Source organism: Amblyomma americanum, chromosome 1 (assembly GCF_052857255.1).
Source record: "Amblyomma americanum isolate KBUSLIRL-KWMA chromosome 1, ASM5285725v1, whole genome shotgun sequence".
Lineage (NCBI taxonomy): Eukaryota > Metazoa > Arthropoda > Arachnida > Ixodida > Ixodidae > Amblyomma > Amblyomma americanum.
In genome coordinates this window covers 181035145-181055770 of record NC_135497.1, presented here as the reverse complement: position 1 = coordinate 181055770, position 20626 = coordinate 181035145, and the positions used below count along the sequence as shown (strand labels likewise).

The following is a 20626-nucleotide window of genomic DNA, read 5'->3' as shown; positions in this document are numbered from 1 at the left end:
CAATCCCGGCCGCAGCGGCCGTGTGTGGTTTTTTGGCGAAACGCAAAAAGCCTCCGTGTGCTGTCAGTGCAGGTTACAGATCTCATGTGCTCGAAGTTATTCCGGGGCCCTCCACTACGGCGCCTCTCTTCTACCTGTTTATTGACCCCTACTTCATTCCTTCCCGAATGGCGGGGTTGAGGTGTCCACCGAGGAGTGAGACAGTCAGTGGAATTTTTTCTCAAAATCAATTTTCATTTTCAGCAACGGCAGCAGTTAAGTATAGAAGAAAAAGAGCAGGGGTGAGTGAAGCAGCAAAGTCAAAACCGTTCGCCTTGGAAATTGGCCGCGAACAATGCGGTGTGACAGCGCACCTGTCGTGTATTTTGGCTAAGGTGCAGCAAATAATAAAGCACTGTAGGGAATGTCTCTCACTCGTTGGAAGTCTGAGCAGCTTAGAGGTTTTGTCAGGAGCTACATTGCATGCTCTCCCAAGCGTATATATTTGATTTTAAAAATTGGAGGCGACAGTTAAGCTCCGGCTTAAGGGTATACCGCGATATATTTAATGCGTTCATGAACATATAGGCAGGAATGGTGATTGTCCACTTAACAGTGATACACACCTGGGAGTCCTCATACCACTCCTGGCGCAGTAGTGGAGCGGCTACGCGATCATCACTGCCCTCCGATGGCAGGTTTTGCCACTTGTGTAGCTTCTGATAACAATGTTGCTCTTCTAGACTGACTGATTTAACAACTTCAATTTCTACCAGAAAATACGTATCTCCCCGCCCCCGGCACGCAGGTCTGAGAGATGGGGAGAGGGTGGCTGGCAGTCCTCGACTGGTTGTGGCCTCTTCCGCCAGATGAATGGCGGTGCGCTGGAGCTGAGGGTCCGGGCTACTTATCAGGGTCTCCCAGGCTTCTCTACTATCAATATTTTTGCCCGCCCCGGGAGAATTTGGGCACTCCCAAATTATGTGGTCGACGGTCCCTCTCGCCCCACAGTGTGCGCATCGACCATGCGACCTCAGCTCTGGGTACACATGGTAAGTCCATAGTGGGTTCAGAAATGTATTGGTTTGTAGCCGCCTCAACGCGACAGCATCTCTATTGTTTAAATTTGAGTCTGGGGGGGGGGGGGGGGCGGTGCCAGCCTACGTCCGAATTTGTAATGGTTAACAATTTCCCCGTAATTTTGCAGACGCTACTCTTTCCCCCAGTGCTCGGGGGCTCTACGGCTACCCAGAAATAGAGGACTCGGGCTAGCTCGTGAGCCGCCTCGTCACCGAGGACAGCGGCGTGTGCGAGTGTAAAATTAAACGAATTTTCCGATCCAGCCGTTTTTGGCTAAGGATTTTGGCCGCTTCCGGTGAGATCCTGCCTCTTCCAAAATTTTGAATGGCAGCTTTACTGCCGATTACTACGAATTTTGCTTTTGTTCCTATGCAGGCGAGCGCTATAGCAACTTCCTCCGTATTCTCTATGTTGCGCCCCTGGATGGCTGCCGCGGAGCTTGGAACCCCTTGGCCGTTGACGACCGAAGCTACTGCCGCTCCGTTCAGCTACCCGCCGCATCAACATACGCTACGTCCGCTTCCTTCATATTGCCGAACCTCGGCTCTAGAGCCTCGGCTGTCTTGGCCCTGCGTTCTACGTTGAACTCCGGGTGCATATCTTTCGGGAAGGAGGGACTACCAAGGCGTCCCTTCATTGCCTGTCGATTTCAACTTTCATATTAATCCCTCTTTCTGGATTTATTGAAATTGTCTCTAGGATTAGCCTACATGTTTCCGTTGTGCTGAGTCTCGCAATGTGAGAGGCGCGGACCGCTTCCACTAGTTCTATCCATGTGTTATGTACCCTTTACCCAAGCAGTCTCTGCGTCGAGGTACGCTTGGGTAGCCCTAGTGCCTTATTTCCGAATGAGTGCATCTATTTTCTCCCTCTCTCCCGGTTTTATATCTACGTAGGGCATCGCGTAACTCATTCTACTAATTACGAACACCTGTATTAGCCTCAGCAAGTTCCTCTCTTTCAATCCCCTACCTTGAAGCTCGATTCTTCTTATGAGGCCTAGAGTTTGCATCACGTATTGCTCCAACTTGGTAGGGGCATCCCCGTTGTATCCGTTGGGTTGGATTATTAAACCCAAGATTCTTACTTTATCTACAATTGACACCTGCATGTCCGCCACCTTAAATTTATATCCCCGCGTTCTTTACATCGGAGGTGTTACGGGTTATATACAAAAAGATCTGACTTTTCCGGCGAACACGGGAGCCCCCTTTCGGCTGCATACTCGACAATGATATCTGTTCCGGCCTGTAACCGCTCTTCCGTGTGTGCATCGCTTCCTCGGTTAACCCAAGGATTGATATCGACCGCGTATATGCTAAAATATATCCCCTCTAGCTCATTTAATCTGCCCGAGAGGCCTCTCATTGCCAAGTTGAAGAGAAATGGCAACAATACCGAGCCCTTTGGCGTGCCCCTAATTCCCAGCTCAAGGTGTGGGAGGGGGGAGGGGGGATTCTAAGCTTTGGAATGTCATACAGGCTTTCCTGCATGATAGGATGTCCTTGATATATTCGTAAGTTCTCTTCCCCACACCGAGCACGTTCAGCTCGTTGAGGATCGCCTCATGTTTCACATTGTCAAACGCTTTGGTGAGGTCTATGTCCAAAATTACTTTCGCGTCTTTGGAGCGCGAGTCTATGATGTCGTGTTTAAGTCGGAACATCACGTCATACGTGCACAAGTGTGGCGGGAAACCGACCATCTCCTGCGCCAACAGGTTGTTGTGCTCCATGAAGCCCGTCAGCCTTGTTTGCACGACGTGCTCCATCAATTTCCTGACGCATGACGTAAGGGAAATTGATTCATCGTCTAAATTCCTTAGCATCGTATTCGTGACTCCGTCAGGGCCCCGAGCCGGCTTCGTCTTTAGTCTGACAATTTCTGCTCGCACCTCCTCCTCTGAGATGGGGGCGTCTAGAGCCTCATTCGAAACCCCACCATAGTCTAGGAGGGGGGGGGGGGGGGTGTCCCCAGCTTACGTTTTTACCTATTTGTCCATAAACTTTGCATCGTCTCCCTCGAACGCGTGTCGGACCTTTGCTATTTTAATTCCGGACTATGTTGCCGAGCTCGTTGGGCCCAGCAGACCCCGGAGCATGCTCCGGCGCGCGGTCTTCCTTGCTCTTCTAGAAAAACCTACCTCTCGCGATCGGTCGTTAATTTAAGTGTCACCTTCCCCAATGGGCAGTTTGCTCAGAATAAGTTGGCCAGGTTGAGATGACGCCACAAGGTTACATGACTTAGGTTGCCACACCTGCCTCCTATCTTGTTTCTTTGGGGATTGTTCGTAGATTTTTCGCTTATTGACAACGGCAGCGGATTTCGTGCGACACGAGCTCCTTAACGCTACCCAGCTCACCGCGTGCTCCTCACGGAAGTTTAGAACAGCCATCTGGTCGACCTGTACATCCAAGGCCAACTATGCCTGATAAAATGGTGAAGAAAAGTAGAATGTACGGCTAAGAACTCATGAGGAATCAAACGGCACAGCTGCTGTGACAAACTTTACTACTCGCACGGATTCGCTGCAGTCAAATGCAACCAGGCACATGCAGTCGACGCGGTGCCTTTAGCCAACAGAACGACGAGCGAAGCAGTCGCGACCAGAATTGAGCCCTTGAACGACGCCAAGCGCGGCGAACGGTCTTTTACACGAGCAGTAAAGCCTTATCAAGACCTACGCTAAAGGGAGCACAGGGAGCGGTGAGGGACCATCTTCAGAGGTTCGGAATGATAACCATAGAAGCCGGAGATGTAAGCAGGAACCAAGACCTGAACACTGCAAACTGATGAGCGAACATAGACGCGGAAGCATCCAGGCCGAAGAAAATATCCGCTAACGGCACAGCTTAGCACCTGGCGCTTCTCCGACGATCGGTCCACAGTTTAGTCAATGACCCTAGGATTGTCTAACAACAATACACGGTTGGAGACTTTCATAAAGCCCGATTATAATGCATGTCCTGCCAGACCTTAACGATGAAAAAGAAACAGTTGAAATTGCAGCGATGCGAACAAAAAAAGCACCAGAAGAGGAAAAACAAGAGCTCACATATTATTCAGTTTAAGTCGGATCTGAACTTATTGAACTGTGTCAATGCGCAACTCTCAGCACGCAACTGAACTGTCAAGCCCACAAGTGCACAAATGGCGTAAGGTTCGGCATCCTGCGTGACAATTTTGGCTACGTGGTGCTAAGTGGGAAGGCAAAATGCACCTGTAGTAAAAATAAATGGCGACATGAAATGAGCAGAATTTTTAAAGAGGTTGGCAAAAATAAAAAATAAAAATGACTCTTTGACGTGATAGCGCAAATAAAACGAGCTTAAACAGTCTCTAACAATGAAAAAATATTAAAAAGAAGAGGCATGAGTCTCCAAAATTTTGACAACAAAGGAGACGGCGGCATTCAGCGGAGTTGCATCTGATTGCTTTCCTTTGTTGCGTTGCTTCGCTTGTAGCTACAACAAAGATATGTTTAAAAAAACTGTTATAACAAGTCAAGTGAACTGGTGAGTAGTATTTATGCACCAAACATAATCTGCCTTCAAAGTCGCTGCTGGCGAGGTTACGCACTCGACCATCAAAGTGTGTCTCGTGAACGCACTCCAACCTGAGTGCAGAGATACTCCATGCGAGATGTTCAGATTTGATAAAGTGCACTTATATCCTTCCCCTGCCACACGGACGCATTTAGTGTCACTGTAAACGAGTGACATTCGCCTAAAGCGTCATTCGCGCAGTGTCACACGATGAGCTTTAGTGGCGCTCACTACAGAACGCACTTTGCCCGTAGTGAGTTTGGTGAACTTTCACTTGGTCTGGAAAGGCGAGTGTGTAGTCTCAACAGCAGCGCTCCAACATTAAAATATTTGTTTTCAGAATTAAAAGGCATTAAAATTTTTCATCTTATATTCTTGACGGTGGCTTTTAATGAGAACTTGTTTTAAATTATCAGCAACTAAAAAAAAATTCAGGGGGACACTTTGTTCACCTAAAGTGCAGTGAGGCGAAAGCCTTTTGCGCGGTGTTGCTGCTTGTGTGGCTGATGTGGGGTGAAGATGTTGATTAAACACTACAGAATTGTTCGCTTCACGACACTTTCGCTGACGTCCATTGACGCTGACGAACGCTTGGTTGCTGGAGACACAGGAGAGCGTTTAGGCGGCATCCTTCCGGATCGGCGTTCACGAGGCGCCTGGCAACACTTCATGGGGAACGCTCCTCTCGAAAGATGGTAGCGCCACTCAATGACGTCACACGCATGCGCAGTCGGCTGAAGCGCAGGTGCATGGTCTGGTGGTGCCTTCCGCATGAGCAGTGCATTATGGTTTACTGAGTTCCCAGTTACGACATACAACAACCACTAGTATTACTATTTACTAATCTACTAATTAAAAATTACCAATTAATTCCAAACCAGGAATTAGCGAAATATTAATTAACTGATTACTATTTAACTGTGAGGACACTTGTCTGTTTACATGGAGGAATGCGGAAGCATGTGTTTTAAGGAAAGGAAAGGTTTTAGAGGAAAGGACGCAGTAGCTGTTAATAATAATAAATGGTTTTTGGGGAAAGGAAATGGCGCAGTATCTGTCTCATATATCGTTGGACACCTGAACCGCACAGTAAGGGAAGGAATAAAGAAGGGAGTGTGAGGAGAAAGGAAGAGAGATGTGCCGTAGTGGAGGGCTCCAGAATAATTTCGACTACCTGCTCTGACCACATGAACGTGCACTGACATCGCACAGCACACGGGCGCCTTATAGCTCTCAGATCTCGAAATCTCGGTGGACACCTCAACCATGTTTGATTGACAGCTATAGAGTGAAAATTTTCTGCGAACATCCTCGCTGGCAAGCCATGAGCCTATAAAGGTTTTGGCCTTAATAATGCGCACATCGGAACAGCTGCAATCGCTCTGCAAGTGACGACGATCCCCTTTCGCGATAGGCCTAGTTTGTCCGCAGGGTTTTTGCGTGCAATTTTGGCGATTCTGGAGAGAGAACTCTTTAGTTTCAGGGAACGCAAATGGAAAAAGAGTGTTTTTGCCAAAAACGGCCTGATATCGACTGTTGCTTACATTGCAGGACGCGCACGCACTGAACGGAAAGTGCCGGTGGGATCGGCAGACTGCCGCTCAGTGTTTTAGGCTGCCATCAGCAGTCGTCGTCGTCGCTTGTGGAGTGCAAACAAGGCCTTTTCAATGAATGCAAACGGTCACCGAACATGCTCCTGAATAAACTGATTCGAAATGAAGTAGTCATCTCATCGCAGAAAACAGGGACGATTAGCAAGAAGTGCCGGTCAGCCAAGCGGCTACCAAGTGTTTGCCAGGCTCGTGGTCGCATCGGCATTTCCTACAGAGTTGTTGCTCTGTGTAAACATAAAAGGACACAACAGGTGCAAAAATGAGAATGTTTAATATAACTAATGCGCAGCTTCCGTTTTATGTCAAGCAAACGAGCACTAGCAGTTTGTGCACAGCGATGTAAGCAAGAGTACTGAACTGCAGTGGTGCTCATCGGTGCATTCCTGGGGAAATTTCGCGCTAATGCTGTAATTGTTCAGTGGTGTACCATGATCATCGAGCACTCATTTAGTGTGTACACAAAACATTTCCTAAACGCGCAGGAGAAAAAAGTTAGCAACGCGAAGGAAAATCAGCACCCACCGAACCGAGGCAGACCGGCATTGAAGTGGGCGGGCCGAAGCGATTGCTACGGCTGTGTTCGATATTCGGAGGCATCCCAAAATTTCGAATGTCTTCGTGGAGCCCCGGGTTCGAACCCGACCACGGTGGCTGAGTTTCGCTGGAGGCGAAACGCTGAGGCGCCCATGTGCTGTGCGATGTCAGTGCACGTTAAAGATCCCTAGGCGGTCGAAATTATTCTGGAGCCCTCCACTAAGGCACCTCTTTCTTCCTTTCTTCTTTCACTCCCTTCTTTATCCCTTCCCTTACGGCGCGGCTCAGGTGTTTAATGATATATGAGACAGATCCTGCGCCATTTCCTTTCCCCAAAAAAACCAATTATTATTATTATTATTATTATTATTATTATTATTATTATCGCTCTCTTCTTTATCCCTTCACTTAAGGCGCGGTTCAGGTGTCCACCGATATGTGAGACAGATTCTGCTCCATTTCCTTCCCCAAAAAGCCAACCAACAATCTTCGTGGAGCTCCGTTGACTGGAATGTTTCTCAGACGAATCCTGTTAAAAATTCGCCAGGTAGCACAAAGCGACAGTCGAGTCGAATGACATTTGGTTGGAAGGCATTCGAAATGCCCGTGTAGCAGAGGTACTTACGTGCCGTTCGTGTCCAACGGCAAAAGTCTGCGTTGATTGCGTTCCGCACACTGGATAGGCAGCGCGCTCTCCCTGCCACCCTGGGAGGCGGCATGCAGTTAATGGTTGATCGCGAGAGATTGATCACCAAATGAACGCTGCGGCCTAGCTACAGCTGCAGCGCCGCATGGCAGCCACAACGCTGTCAGCGCTAATGAATTCAAACCACATCTCTCACCACCGCATCATGTATCAAAACACGAATGAGGCGTCCGCATATCCAGGGAGCTAGTTATGCACCTTTCCTTTCCTCAAAGCCATCGCCGTCTAGAACATTGTCAACACCAACGCCAGTGAACGTCGACAGCTTTCCTTTTTATATCCTGGATTAGCTGAGCTAATCCACTTAACTTTTTATATATCCGCTTCGCCTCAGTGTATTGTAGTCGTTATGGAGAGCGCGAAAGAGACACCACAACGACAGAACGAAGCGAGGAAGAGACAACGCGCTCAAGAGACGCCAGAAGAACGCGCCGCACGACTCGAGAAGCCTCGTAACGAAGATGCGCTAGAAGAAGTCATGCCACGTCCCGGCGTGACTCTTCATCTGTGGAAGAGACCGCTTTGAGTTCTCGAGAGCGTCGGAATAAGACGCTGCGTAGACGACGTGCCGAGGAAACGAAGCTTTCGCAATTCAACTTGTTCAACAAAGCTCGCGAGAGAGCAGTGACGAATGTGCTCGCCTACCTAAGCCTACTCGCGGAGACGCGTTTCATGACGGTTCCACACAATGTCGCGCTCATACTGGAGTTCGTAAGCCTGTTTCACATGCAAGCGAAAACGTTAGCGAATCCTGCCGACGGGGCGAAAAGACCTGTTTTTGAGTCGTCGCGGCGAAGCGCGGCGAGGTGTTGGAAATTATCGCTGCGACGCGCCGCTTAATCGCTTGCATGTGAACCGTCCCCACATAGCAACACACGTGGACGCTGGCTGGCTGCGCCATGAGCTCGCGAGCAGAAACGAACATGTTCACGGCAAGTAGTTCTGGAAAAACTAAAGCACTCAAGCAGAAAACGCTAGTTACTCACAGGACGTTGTTTCCTGGTGACCTTCCATCGCAAAGACGACAGGCCTCAGAGAGACGGCTGGTCAGTATGCTCCGCACCGTAGCACAAAAACGCACCCTGAGGACAGTGAACGCAGCAAATGCGACAAGGTTGTGGCATGTTGCAAGTTGCACGTCCGCGCCGTGGATGCCGCCACGGTCGAAACGATTGCACCGATCCTGGTATCGGCGGTAAACGCAGCTTAAGTTAAGCCTAATAGAAGTAATATTTTTGGACCACAATAGATAATAAAACATGCTTGTGAACTTAATTATAACCAGCCATAGGTATTAAAAATAAAATATCAAAGAAATGACTTGCGACGATGACGCATTGCGTCCGCGCCGCAAGCGCTGCCGCGAGCAGCGCAGCCGCAGACGCTCGCGATGGCAGCGTGGGCGAAAGTAGGAGAAACGATTTGATTGGATGGGTATAAGCGCTGCTGCCATTCGTCGAAGGCAAACATGCATTCACTTTCGTCGAGTATGTGACCACGCTGAGTTTCATCTGCTGGAGGAGAACGCGGGCGTCGTACGGCGCAGCGTTTATGACTACACGTCAGCCGAGAAGGCGACAAGCGGCTACAACTTCTCACCTTGTCCCTGCAACACTTGTAACCGCTTTTGCAATTTCGAACAAAACACCTGCATCCCATCTTAGTCTAGCAAATTCCGAAGGAGGCCGCACTGCGCGTAGCAGCGCAGTTAATATTACGGCCCCCGCACAGACACCGACAAGAACTGTTGCTGTTTGACTTAAGGGCGCAGAAATACAACGCCACGGCGTGCCCGATGAAGCAAACACCCGTGTCGTCTGCTTGTCGTCTGCTTTGAGCGCGCGCCGGAGAGGTGGTGTTGGCCGGAGCCGCCTGCGCGGGCTGCGCCTTCGCCAAACGCAGCCGGCACAGCCAGACGGCCGCCAATTGGCTGCGCTGCGCGTTGAAGTCATTTCCGCCCCATGCTTCTACGCTGCTTGTTTGTTGTTGTTGTTGCTACGGTAACTTCTGGGTGCACCCATGGCCGCTCGCATTGCGCCGGCCCGTTCGTTGCGCACCTCGGGGACGCGCGTTTTTCTGCTACTTTGGCCTCCTTACCTGCGCTAAAGACGGACGACTGTAAGTTATATGCGATATGCAACTGGCACGCACTGTGCTGTACGGCCGCGAAACTCGTTCCATGGCGGCGAGTGGTGGTCACTTAACTTTTCACTTGTTGGATTGTTTTCGATACTTATATGCCATACTGTTACCTACAGCAACCGACAGACTGCACGGCATTGACTGGTGTGTTAATTCAAAGTGCATTTGCGCGTGGGCTGTTTATGCGCGCCACAATACGCACTACTACCTTCTGTGAATTGTAGACTGGCAGTGGACTGTGCAGTGTATAAGTAGGCGTTTATATCTACATATCGCGTGAAAATTATAGGTTCTTTGGTTCCATTATACTGTCTATTCTAGGCACTACAGTTCAGAACTTGAGTAAAACAATGACTATAATAAAGGCACATACTGGAGACCTTGCAAGTTTCATGGCAGTGTTTGCATGTGTGTGAAGGGCATGTTGACAGTGAGGCCGATGTCCGATTGAGAACTGTTTAAGAAACCCAAAAGCAAGCTCTCTTGAGACTGGAATAACGACTCCATCATAGATTTTTTTTTATCCTACTACTAGTGTTTTGTTACTGCTTCCATTCATGCGGTCCTGAAGCTGTCAATGAGAGTGTTAAAACACAAATGAAGGAGATAACTCCCTGTACATTGCAATGAGGCGAGTAGCTAGCTAGGGCCTTCGGTGACCTATGTGATAGGTTAGAGACGTACTAATATATGGCAATGGAAGCTTGCATAACTGAGGAGCCTACCATGTCACCTTTCACAAGAGGTTAAAGTTAACACATAGGTGCTGTCATATTTGTCTAAGGATGCTCGGGAAACTGCTGACAATGCTCACTGCTGACATGGAAGGAAGCGGCAGTGAAGATTTCACGCTTGTGAGTCATTGCAAAAGCTGTACAGTAGACACAGTGAGGCTGATTTTGACAAGGACGTGAGCCATGCTTATTGAACTTAGTTCTACTCGATCACTCAAAGCCACCTCGGTGCTTGCCTAATAATGGGGCATTATGAGTCAGAACTAACACTTCTTCAGAAGTAAAATACCTGTGACATGACACTAATACCTGTGACATGACACTAAATTTCCCAATTTGTCTACCTATCAGCAGAGTACTTGCGTTATAAAAGTTGTTCTCAAAGCAATAATCTGATAAGGAATTTCTGAGCTCTCTTCAGTGCACAGCATTTTTGCATATTTGCAATATACTAGTATGCTGATTGATATAATCTTCTTGTACTTCTCTGACTATATGTTTGCTTATTTTTTAAACTGTATCCTCTTCTCTGCTGAGATATATCCTAGTGATTGAATTTTATTACTCAGGTATATGTCAAGTCTCCAAGTAATCCACTGATAAAATATCAGTAGGTGCACTCGTGATGAGGTAAAAACTGACGCCAGGGGAAGAAGCACCTTTAATTTTGTCATCCTAGACTTTTCACTCAACCCTGAGTGGCCAGGTACTAATTAACTTAAGCGTGTGGCTGCTGATGTGGAGTGCGGTAGATGTAATTGGAGGTCTGACGTACTAGTTGAATTCACCAATTCTTTGTCATGCACTCTGGACTATTAGGAAAGAGCATTCAAGTGTGGCTGACTGCAGGAGGAAGTAACAAGTTCATGGAATTAGTTGTGATAGCATGGCTGTGGCTGGCACAAAACAGGAAATTTAGGGGCCAACAGGAGGAGCCTCTGTCCTGTACTGCACTTGGGTGGTGCTGATGACGACTTATATCAATAAAAATTCTTGTGCAGTTGAAGGTACTGGCCTCATAGATTTGCATATGAAAAGGAGCATTTTGCATACAGGTCATGACTTTTGCTAGTGTGTACAGACAAGAAAGGTTACATATTTCTTCTATGCCTAAATAAAATTTTCCACATGGACATCAAATTTGCCACATGGACATCGTATGGGACAATAAGAAAATTGCACACAGCTGTTGTGTATTTGCCATAACAATGTACTGTTGGTCCTGGCTCTATATCAAAGCGTGGGGTATTTTAATAAGCCTTAATTTATTTGCCACTTTCAACTAGGGGGTGAACCACAAATATTTAGCTTTAATACTGGCTGTGGCCCCGTACGAAAATAGATTCTTAAAAAACAGGCACGTAAGGAAACACAAACAAAAACAGTAATAGAGTAAAGTGTAAAAATTGCACAGTTCTCACGGCAACTTAACTATTGCAAAGCAGAAAACAGATCGGTGAAACAGAAAAAACTCTATGTAACAGAAATGCACTGAGGTATCGTAGCGTAAGGCAACACAAAAAAAAACAATAATACAGGAAAGTGTAAAAGTTCCACAGTTCGCACCGCGACTAAGCTATTGCAAAGCAGAAAACGGATCGGTGAAACAGAAAAAACTCTATGGAACAGAAATGCACTGAGGTATCGTAGCGTAAGGCAACACAAAAAAACAATAATACAGGAAAGTGTAAAAATTGCACAGTTCGCACCGCGACTAAGCTATTGCAAAGCAGAAAACGGATCGGTGAAACAGAAAAAATTCTATGGCACAGAAATGCACTGAGGAATCGTAGCGCAAGGCAACACAAAAAAAAACAGTGTACAGGAAAGTGTAAAAATTGCACAGTTCGCACCGCGACTATGCTATTTGCAAAGGAGAAAACGGATCGGTGAAACAGAAAAAACTCTATGCAACAGATATGCACTGAGGTATCGTATTGCAAGGTAACACACAAAAAAACAGCGTACAGGAAAGTGTAAAAATTGCACAGTTCGCACCGCGACTATGCTATTTCAAAGAAGAAAACGGATCGGTGAAACAGAAAAAACTCTACGTAACAGATATGCACTGAGGTGTCGTATCGCAAGGCAACATACAAAAAACAAAACAGTGTACAGGAAAGTGTAAAAATTGGACAGTTCACACCGCGACTATGCTATTGCAAAGGAGAAAACGGATTGGTGAAACAGAAAAAACTCTATGAAACAGATATGCACTGAGGTATCGTATCGCAAGGCAACACACAAAAAACAAAACAGTGTACAGGAAAGTGTAAAAATTGGACAGTTCGCACCGCGACTAAGCTATTGCAAAGCAGAAAACGGATCGGTGAAACAGAAAAAATTCTATGGAACAGAAATGCACTGAGGTATCGTAAACATACCAGTAACCTCAAGTCTCCAGTTCAGTTTTTTTTAACAGCTAAATAAAGCTTTACAGCCTTTCTCTTTTGCCCCTTAGAGTTTCTTTGGACACTTCATAGCACACTCCAACATGAAATAGGAATGTACACTGATAACAACTGAGGTGGGAGGCCTTTTCTAGAAGTGGCAGGCATAGCAATGCGACACTTTGCAAAGTCAGTGGCATAATGCAGCAGTGGCATCACTAGGGGGGTGAGGGGGTGCGGTCTGCATCGGGTGCAGAACTCTAGGCGGTGCAGCTGCAGGATAGAAGGATGGCACGGAGACACATTGACGCGGCAGGCACTGACCTGCATGAAGCCAAGCATTCGTCCTTGTTGCACATCTTCGCGTTCATCCCTCAGTTGGGTTTTTCATCTTGCAGAGCTTTTTCAATAGACGTTCAAATATTCCTCAGGATACCCCTGCCTGGGGTGTAATGAGATGGTCAGTGGTTCTAATTTCTAACTTATCAAAAACTTCTTAGCATATAGAAATAAGATGTCTAGGTTCTCAGGCCTTGCATTATTATCTCTTGAAAGCAAACTGGCAAAAAGCACCGAAGTTGAAGAAACGATCAGGAGCTTCTTGCAACCCTCTCCTTGAATAAAAAAAATTATTGCTCGTTTTATTTGCGCTATACAAACTCAAGGTGAGTCAGTTGTTCACCAAGTGCTAATAGGTTGTCTACTTGCATTTGAAACAAAATTTTCGGAGAGAAATTGAACGTCTTGTTATCAGTGTAATTCCGCTTGACATGAACACACATTTCATCTTACGACATTGCTTTCACAACTGAGGAGACTTCTTGGCGCTGCAGGAACCTGCTTAGTGCTTCTTGATTACATTATCGTCAGGAAATCACTGCCCACGCAGAAATTGCTTGTGTTACAGAAGATAAAATAATCACCGCCACCGAGGCCTGAACAGCACGGTGAATGCTCAAGCTTCATGAGGCCGCCTTCCCAGATAGTTTAGATTTGAAAGGCTTGTATATTGGCGCATCGACGTGAGCAGACTTGCCGTAACGCATTTGCTGTCAGCTTCACACGACATTTCACTTTGGTTTCTCCCATATTTGTCGTTACTGAAGCATATTTAAGTCTTTGTATTACATGGCATGCATTATAGTTATAAAAAGCCTCCTGTATTGTAAAAGGCTGTTGCCGTAATCTTTCCAGCTGAAATTTGTACACTACATTTCTTTAGATACAGTTGGGAACCCTGTGATTCCATTTCACAGAGTTCAAAATCCTTTGATTTCTGTTTAGCCCACACTTAACTACAGTTGTCATCCCGTTACTGCCAGTGCTTTAATCGGAATGAAGTGCTAGTGTGTACATCTCCAGAAGTGTTTCGCATACTGCAATTAACGACTTACTAGTCGTTCTGAAGGTGTTTGTTTTGCAGTAATAAATAACGTTGCCCTGTCATTCTTGCAATTTAATTCAGCTTTCTAGCTGTCAAAACTCTCTTGAATGGTTACATTTTTGTTGCTTATTCCAACAGCAATAAAATTCAGTTTTCTGCACTTTTGTTAGGGCCTTGTGCACTTCGACAGTTCAATTGTCCTTCATGGTTCCTGCGTAATGAGTACACACATTTTCACATACTGGAAAGGAGTTTGCATCAGTTAATTATTGTTTCTTTTTAATTACCTCTGCAGATATCAATTCAGTGGTTCTGTATATATCTGAAACAGTCCTTAGGCGGTTACCGTTATAACTTTTTGTAGCTTTTGGTACTCATATCTTTGCAAACCTTTTAAACGCCCACACAATTTTTGCAATTATTTTCACACTCTCAGTCGCTGCATTCATTCATGTCTTCAAAACACTAGTGTAAATTTCTCTTAATTTGTGCACCTTTGTTCAAAAAGCAAATTTCAGAGGTTTCGTTTTCCTGGCTCTGCTAATATGAATATGAAAGTTCACCAAGCATGTTTTTCATGCCACTGTTAGTTGAATTATATTCATATGGTACGAAGTAAGCTAAACACTGAAGCGGAGTAGGGCTCATGCGCCACACACTGGAAGAGAAGGTGGAGGAGGGTGACACAATTGCCACCGCACTGGGTGCAGTTATAGCAATGCCACTAGAATGCAGTAGCAGTGGTTGTATTCTTGTGCTGCTGCATCCTGTTTGTCTTTACCTATGAAAGCAGGTCTAGTAACGACTTTTTTCCCCCCGGTACATTTTCTTGAATGCTACTGCCTAATTTGTGGCCACGTTTGGTTTTTCTTGCTTGTCCTGCTGTGACTGGCTGCCCAGCAGGAACGCGTTTCGAGCCCCTTGGTAGGCCAGGCCGGCGCCTTGCCAGGATTGTTGACTGTACTCTTATTATTTGGCCACGCCTCCTATCTGCTGCAGAGGAGGCCTTTAGCTTCAGCAGATGAGCATGTGCACCACTACTTGTCACATTTTTGAGCTGTGCAGTGACTGCATCCAGTAGTTTTGGATAAACAGCGCTGTCTTCAGCCAGCTTGTGCACACGTCGCAGCTCCTTTTCAAGTTTTCAAGTACACAGTATTTTTCCTCCATGTCCTGCAATGGAAAATAAAAAAATAATCATGATACTATCTCTGACTGTATACTGAAAGAGTGAGTCCTGCTTAATTCTTTAAGGCATTTTGTACATAATTGTGTACAGGGCAAACTAACGGGCTTTTCTGAGAGTGTGCTATGCCTAGCAGTAATTTCTTTCTTTCATATGGAATTAGTGTTCTTCGTGCCACATATGATGTGGTTCTTATTTATGCCGCTTAATGAATACAATAAGTAATATTTAGCGAAACATTGAGCAGGGTATTAGTATGTCCTTTGCCATTTTTATGCAGATAGATCTTGCCACCAGCAGTAAGGTCATCTTTTGTCTCGCAATTTCAAGCGTAATGTGTAACTCAAAAACAAAAATTGATTTCACTATTTTTCGGCTGTTTACTCGACAACTCCTGTCATTTAAATATTGCTGTTTCGATTAATTGTGACACATTGTACAGGATTTTGCACATCCGTTTAAAAAATACAGTGGTATTTCACACTTGCAAACTAACAAATTATCTCTTCATGGGGCTTCAATATACTATTTAGGATGAAAAATGTTTGCTTTCGATTAAAACAAAAATAACACCTCAAAGGGTTAAAAACTGATGCGACATTTTTAAATGGACAGGTGGGTAGAGTGGGTAACAGGTAGATGAAAATCAGCCAGAAAAGACAGTACACAACACAAAGGGGTGGACAACTGCTGGACTAAAATATTTATTGAAGGCAGGCTGCCAAATAATACAGCCTAAATATGCCAAAGCTGCAGCTAAGAGAAATTTACATACGAGAATTCATAACATAAAATTCCTTTTTCACCAGCGCTAGAGATGGTACGCTCGCATAAGAATCACCAAACTTCTTGATATCAAAGGCCTCAAGGATGTCGCTGTGGCCTAGAATGTAAACTTCACTAAACGTGACGTGCAGTCAGGGCCACAATTGTATAGAGCAAGCTTCATCATTTGAACTTTTTGTGTACATTTAGCGAAAGTGTGAAGGTTTCTAGACGTTATGTATGAACACACCAGCGGAACTTGTCTGTGTGCATGTCGGGTACCTCCTAATTTACTATAGGTGAGGTGCGAGAGGAGTTTGATCATTAACAAATGCGTTGTATTTAAATGGCTGCGACTATACATACTGTGGTACATCAGCTACGTTAAAAGGCAAGACGACCATTTTCTCCAGCATCAGTATTGCTCACTACCTTAGTACTTTTACAATCTATCACTTCTCTTATCATTAACACACGCGCTGCCAGGCATAGCTTGTTCCACAAATTAAAGGAATCTTGTAAACCGCTTCTGTGGTGCATTACATGTGCTGGCTGTCATGTTTGGTGGTGCACAGTTTCTTTTTTACTAAGTGCATATTTCATGAGGCACGATGGCTTTGCTGGACTTAAAAAAAAAATCATATTTATGCCTTGATGTTTGGTAAATTTTTTTATGCTGTGCATCATGTTGTGCAAATAAGTAATGACTGGCTTTAATGTACCTTTTTTTGCTCACATCTATCCTTTTTTCTATTTTGGCACTGCCGTTCTTACTTTTCAAGACAGATTCTGCTGTTTTGTCATTCCTGATGGAAAGTCCGAGCTGAACAGGCATTCCGCCTTGGTTTTAATGAACAGGCATTCCGCCTTGGTTGTAATGCTACCTTTCACTGTAGCAGATGTACCACCATATTTTGGCAAGGTTTCCATTCTAGGCCACCAGAAAACACGTAAGGCATGCAATATCCTTCAGACCTTCCTGATAAGGAAGCACAAAATGTGAGTGCACCATCTATAACAAAGACTGATATGTTGTGAATTTTCATAGATAAATTTGTTTTCCCATGTATGGCTGTGTTACTAATTCGCAGCCAGTCTTCAATACAGACTTTAGTTGTTAGTGAAGCCACTGTCCTGCCCTCTATCTTCTGCACCGTATCCTTTTTTGCTGGTTTTCACCCTCCTGAACATCCTACACCAACTGACCCACCATCAGCCTTTCCAGCTTGAGTTACAGAAATGTGTACATTTTTGTTTTGGTTGCATGCCTAAAACGTGCTGCTGCCAGAACTACCTCTACTGTCACAAACATGATGTCTATCCTAAGCTAGTCTGTATACACACAATAGCTCTTGTTTGTTTTTGTAGATTATAGACGACAATATGGACATTTTCCATCCTCTCAAGTAATTGAATTCAACTTTCCTTCTCTCTTCTGTTTTGTCCTTTTTTTCACCCTCTCATGTAGGGCAGCCTGTTGGGCATTTCCTGGTGAACCTTTGTGCCTTTCCTTGCATCTATCTCTCTGTTATCAAGAATAAGTGAAGTTTCCTGGCCATTAGAATCATCACGCTGTCAGTATTCTCAAGGAGGTTGCCCTTCCTGAATTTATGTGCACTGTAATCATTAACACATGCACGCACGCCATCCCAAATCAAGGTGAACGCACTGATGCATGATCTGCTGTTTCATTTTGTTTTGACCTTCAGTGCCTTCTCACCTGAAAAGGAACTTTCTCACTAGTGACAACTGTATGCTTGCCATACATGTGTGCATAGGCATGCACACATATATGCTTGCATGTATATGACTGCATGTAGTGTATTAATGTGTTCATGTATGTGAAACACAACATGTGCTTTTCAGTGCTTCAAGATGCACAAAAATTATCTGTAAGGCTCACTACAAGATATAACACTATTGGGAATGGGATGTTGGTGGTGCGTGTCTTGGCCTTGCATTCATATATTGTTTCACACTTATGTAATATGGAGCTGCTGGTTACAAGTTGCGGCAAGCATGCCCAAAATTTTAACCCTGCTGCACACAGTACATAACAGAAACTGTCCACAACCCAGTGGTTCATTACAATATTGTTATCAGCCAGGTAATGAGCACAGGGATATACTATGCTGAAAGTGATGACTATGCCATTAACCTCCAAGAAGTTTTGTTATGCTTCTACAATAGTTCATTATAATAGTTGAAAGGATAAAAGCTCCACTGTACATCAGGTTTCTCTTTCCTATGGTTATGCGCATGCCTCAGCAATCGTTCCTCAAAATATTTTTCCCAAGTTGTGATGGTAAACTCTACCAAGGCTACTGCATTGTAATCCTTAGTGCGGCACAAAACAATGTCCTTCAGGATTCGTATGGATGCCTCTGAATAATTATTCGTGTTATGGCCTCTGGTGACTATGCCTGCACGGTAGAGGAGCACCCACTCTTGCTGGCATTGAAGAAAGGTCTCCACTCTCTTTATGAAGGCTTCGTGTTTGAGGTAGTGAAGCTCTTCCTTAGCTGTCTGGAGCTCTTCCAGTGTTTTTGCATACAGAATCTGAAACCAGAACAAAAAAGCATATCGTCTACGCATACAGTGGTGTTTTATATTACTAGCTGCGTACCATTATTTCTGTACCATACCATGTGAACTCATTTTTGAACTGAATGTCTTTATATCACAAAAGGATTGGACCTATATCTTGAGCAAGTACAAGCTGTTTCTGCATTCCTCATCATCCTTCCTTGATCAGTTAACTTTGCTTAGTTTTTCTCACCAGGGATCCTCTGTCACATGAGCAATCTAAATGCACAAGGAGTCAATGACCATAAAATTTTTCAAGGGCCATACATGTGTGTTGCTGTCGCAGATATGAATTTGTTAATAAGAAAGCATGAAATCTGTTGGCAGGCACAAGATATATCTAACCAGGTAAGTTACATTCAGGACGAACACTCGGTCTGAAGCAGCAGATTAGGAAAACATTTGTTATTGTTGTAAATGCAGTTTTTTTAATTCACACATGTTCAGAAAATAAAGCACTGCACACTTTGCAAGTAGGCACAATCCAAAGACAGAGATGAAAGGCAACACGGTGCATTTCATTTCAGAAGCATTCATATTTTTTCCAGTGGTACTTTCACAAACAAATTGTTATCTGTTCTCTTCTCTTTGTGTTGTAGCACCAGTAGGGAATTGCCAGTTCTTGGTTGTCATGAAGCACGCAGTTATGCTTAAATGGGCAAAATCGGCAATATACAGAGACGTGGCATACAAAAAAGATGGTATTGCTTTGCTTACTTCTGGAAATCTGCGGAGCTGTTATTTTGATGATCGAATAAAAATTAATTTCTGAAGGAGTTAGTTAAGTCAACAGTTAATAAAATATTGAACAGAAAATTTTCATTTTTCTTGTTTCAATCCTGTGTATTTTTTCTAATGTATGGTGACCATGTGGTTGTTCTCATAGCTTCTTGACATTATCTAATTGCATTTTCAAACCTCTTAAGTTAATCCCCATAGAGTTGAATGGCGAGTGAAAAAACTTATGTTTGGCACCAGCGGATTTCCATTCAGTTCAGTGGCCATTGAATCAAGTGGCAATGAGAGTATAGAAGGTTGGGCGAGTTTATATATATTCATGATTCACAACAGTGCAGCAAACACGGGTGAAAGGGAGACTAGAAACAACAAGTGCTTGTTATGTCCAGTCTCTCTCATCTGTGTTTTCTGCACTGTTGTGAAGCATGGCAATGAGACTATGTATGTGACAGGAAAAGTGCATGGAATCCTTTTCCTGTCATCGTGAGTATATTTACCTCAAAGTGTGCACTATATGTGCCAGGTTCTGTATGGTGTACATACTTCGTTAAAAATCAAAAACAAGATCACTAGTGCCGCACACTCATTTGGCAGTGAAAGAGGCATTTATTTCTTAGAAAGTTGGATGTAAAAATGAAACACTTGTTTTCTTCCCTCCACTTGACTAAAACTCATGCCGTCAAAACTGGAAAGAGCTCTGTGATCACTGTTTAGAAGTGGGAGGTGATGGATCCTTGCCTTGGGAATCTGCGTATAAGATTAGGTCTTAATGTAATTCTAGTTTGCTTGTTAGAATGGTTGTGGTAGCGATAACTCTCATTTTTTTCTGTCTTTGTTCACTTCTAAAAGCTACATCATTAGGGGTGCGGTTAGCCTCTTTTCGTTAGATTGCAGGAATCTATCAGTGCAGGCCAACTTCAGTTTATCCTTAACGTCCTTTTAAATGTTAGCTCTTCTTATGTTCTTATTTCTGAGTAATGCAATGTATCAGCCAAAATAGGCATGGCGAAGTGTTTTATGTGCAGAGTGTGTCTTTTCTTTTGTATTGTATGGCCTAGGCAGGTAGTCAAATGACAGTGTATGCATCACCTTCTGAAAAGCTCTCATCAAGTTACGTCGCTCTTCCTTGGCTGCCTGTTTCTTTGTTGAGGTCAGCCTGTAGAAGAACATGAAAGTGGCACAGCAGCTGTCGTGCGCTGGGCCATGTTTCATCTAGGGCATCTTTTTCGGGTCTTGAGTTGTCA

The 20626-nt window shown here is 44.7% G+C and overlaps 1 protein-coding gene and 1 long non-coding RNA gene across 2 annotated transcripts in view; both read right to left on the bottom strand.

The window, feature by feature from the left end:
- The window catches only part of LOC144114291 (BTB/POZ domain-containing protein 1-like), a 32388-nt gene extending 23782 nt beyond the window's left edge, over window positions 1–8606 (bottom strand). Inside the window, exon 1 of the mRNA XM_077647921.1 lies at window positions 8444–8606. Within this exon, the coding sequence (XP_077504047.1) occupies window positions 8444–8471 (28 nt within the window). The 5' untranslated portion in view covers window positions 8472–8606. The remainder of the gene's footprint in view (window positions 1–8443) is intronic.
- An 831-nt stretch (window positions 8607–9437) lies between these two features.
- On the bottom strand, window positions 9438–20594 carry LOC144114288 (uncharacterized). Its single transcript, XR_013310995.1, has 3 exons — window positions 20472–20594; window positions 18505–18617; window positions 9438–15280 (listed from the first exon to the last, which is right to left on the bottom strand). It is a non-coding gene; the product is annotated as an uncharacterized LOC144114288 (long non-coding RNA).
- Window positions 20595–20626: the final 32 nt, after the last annotated feature.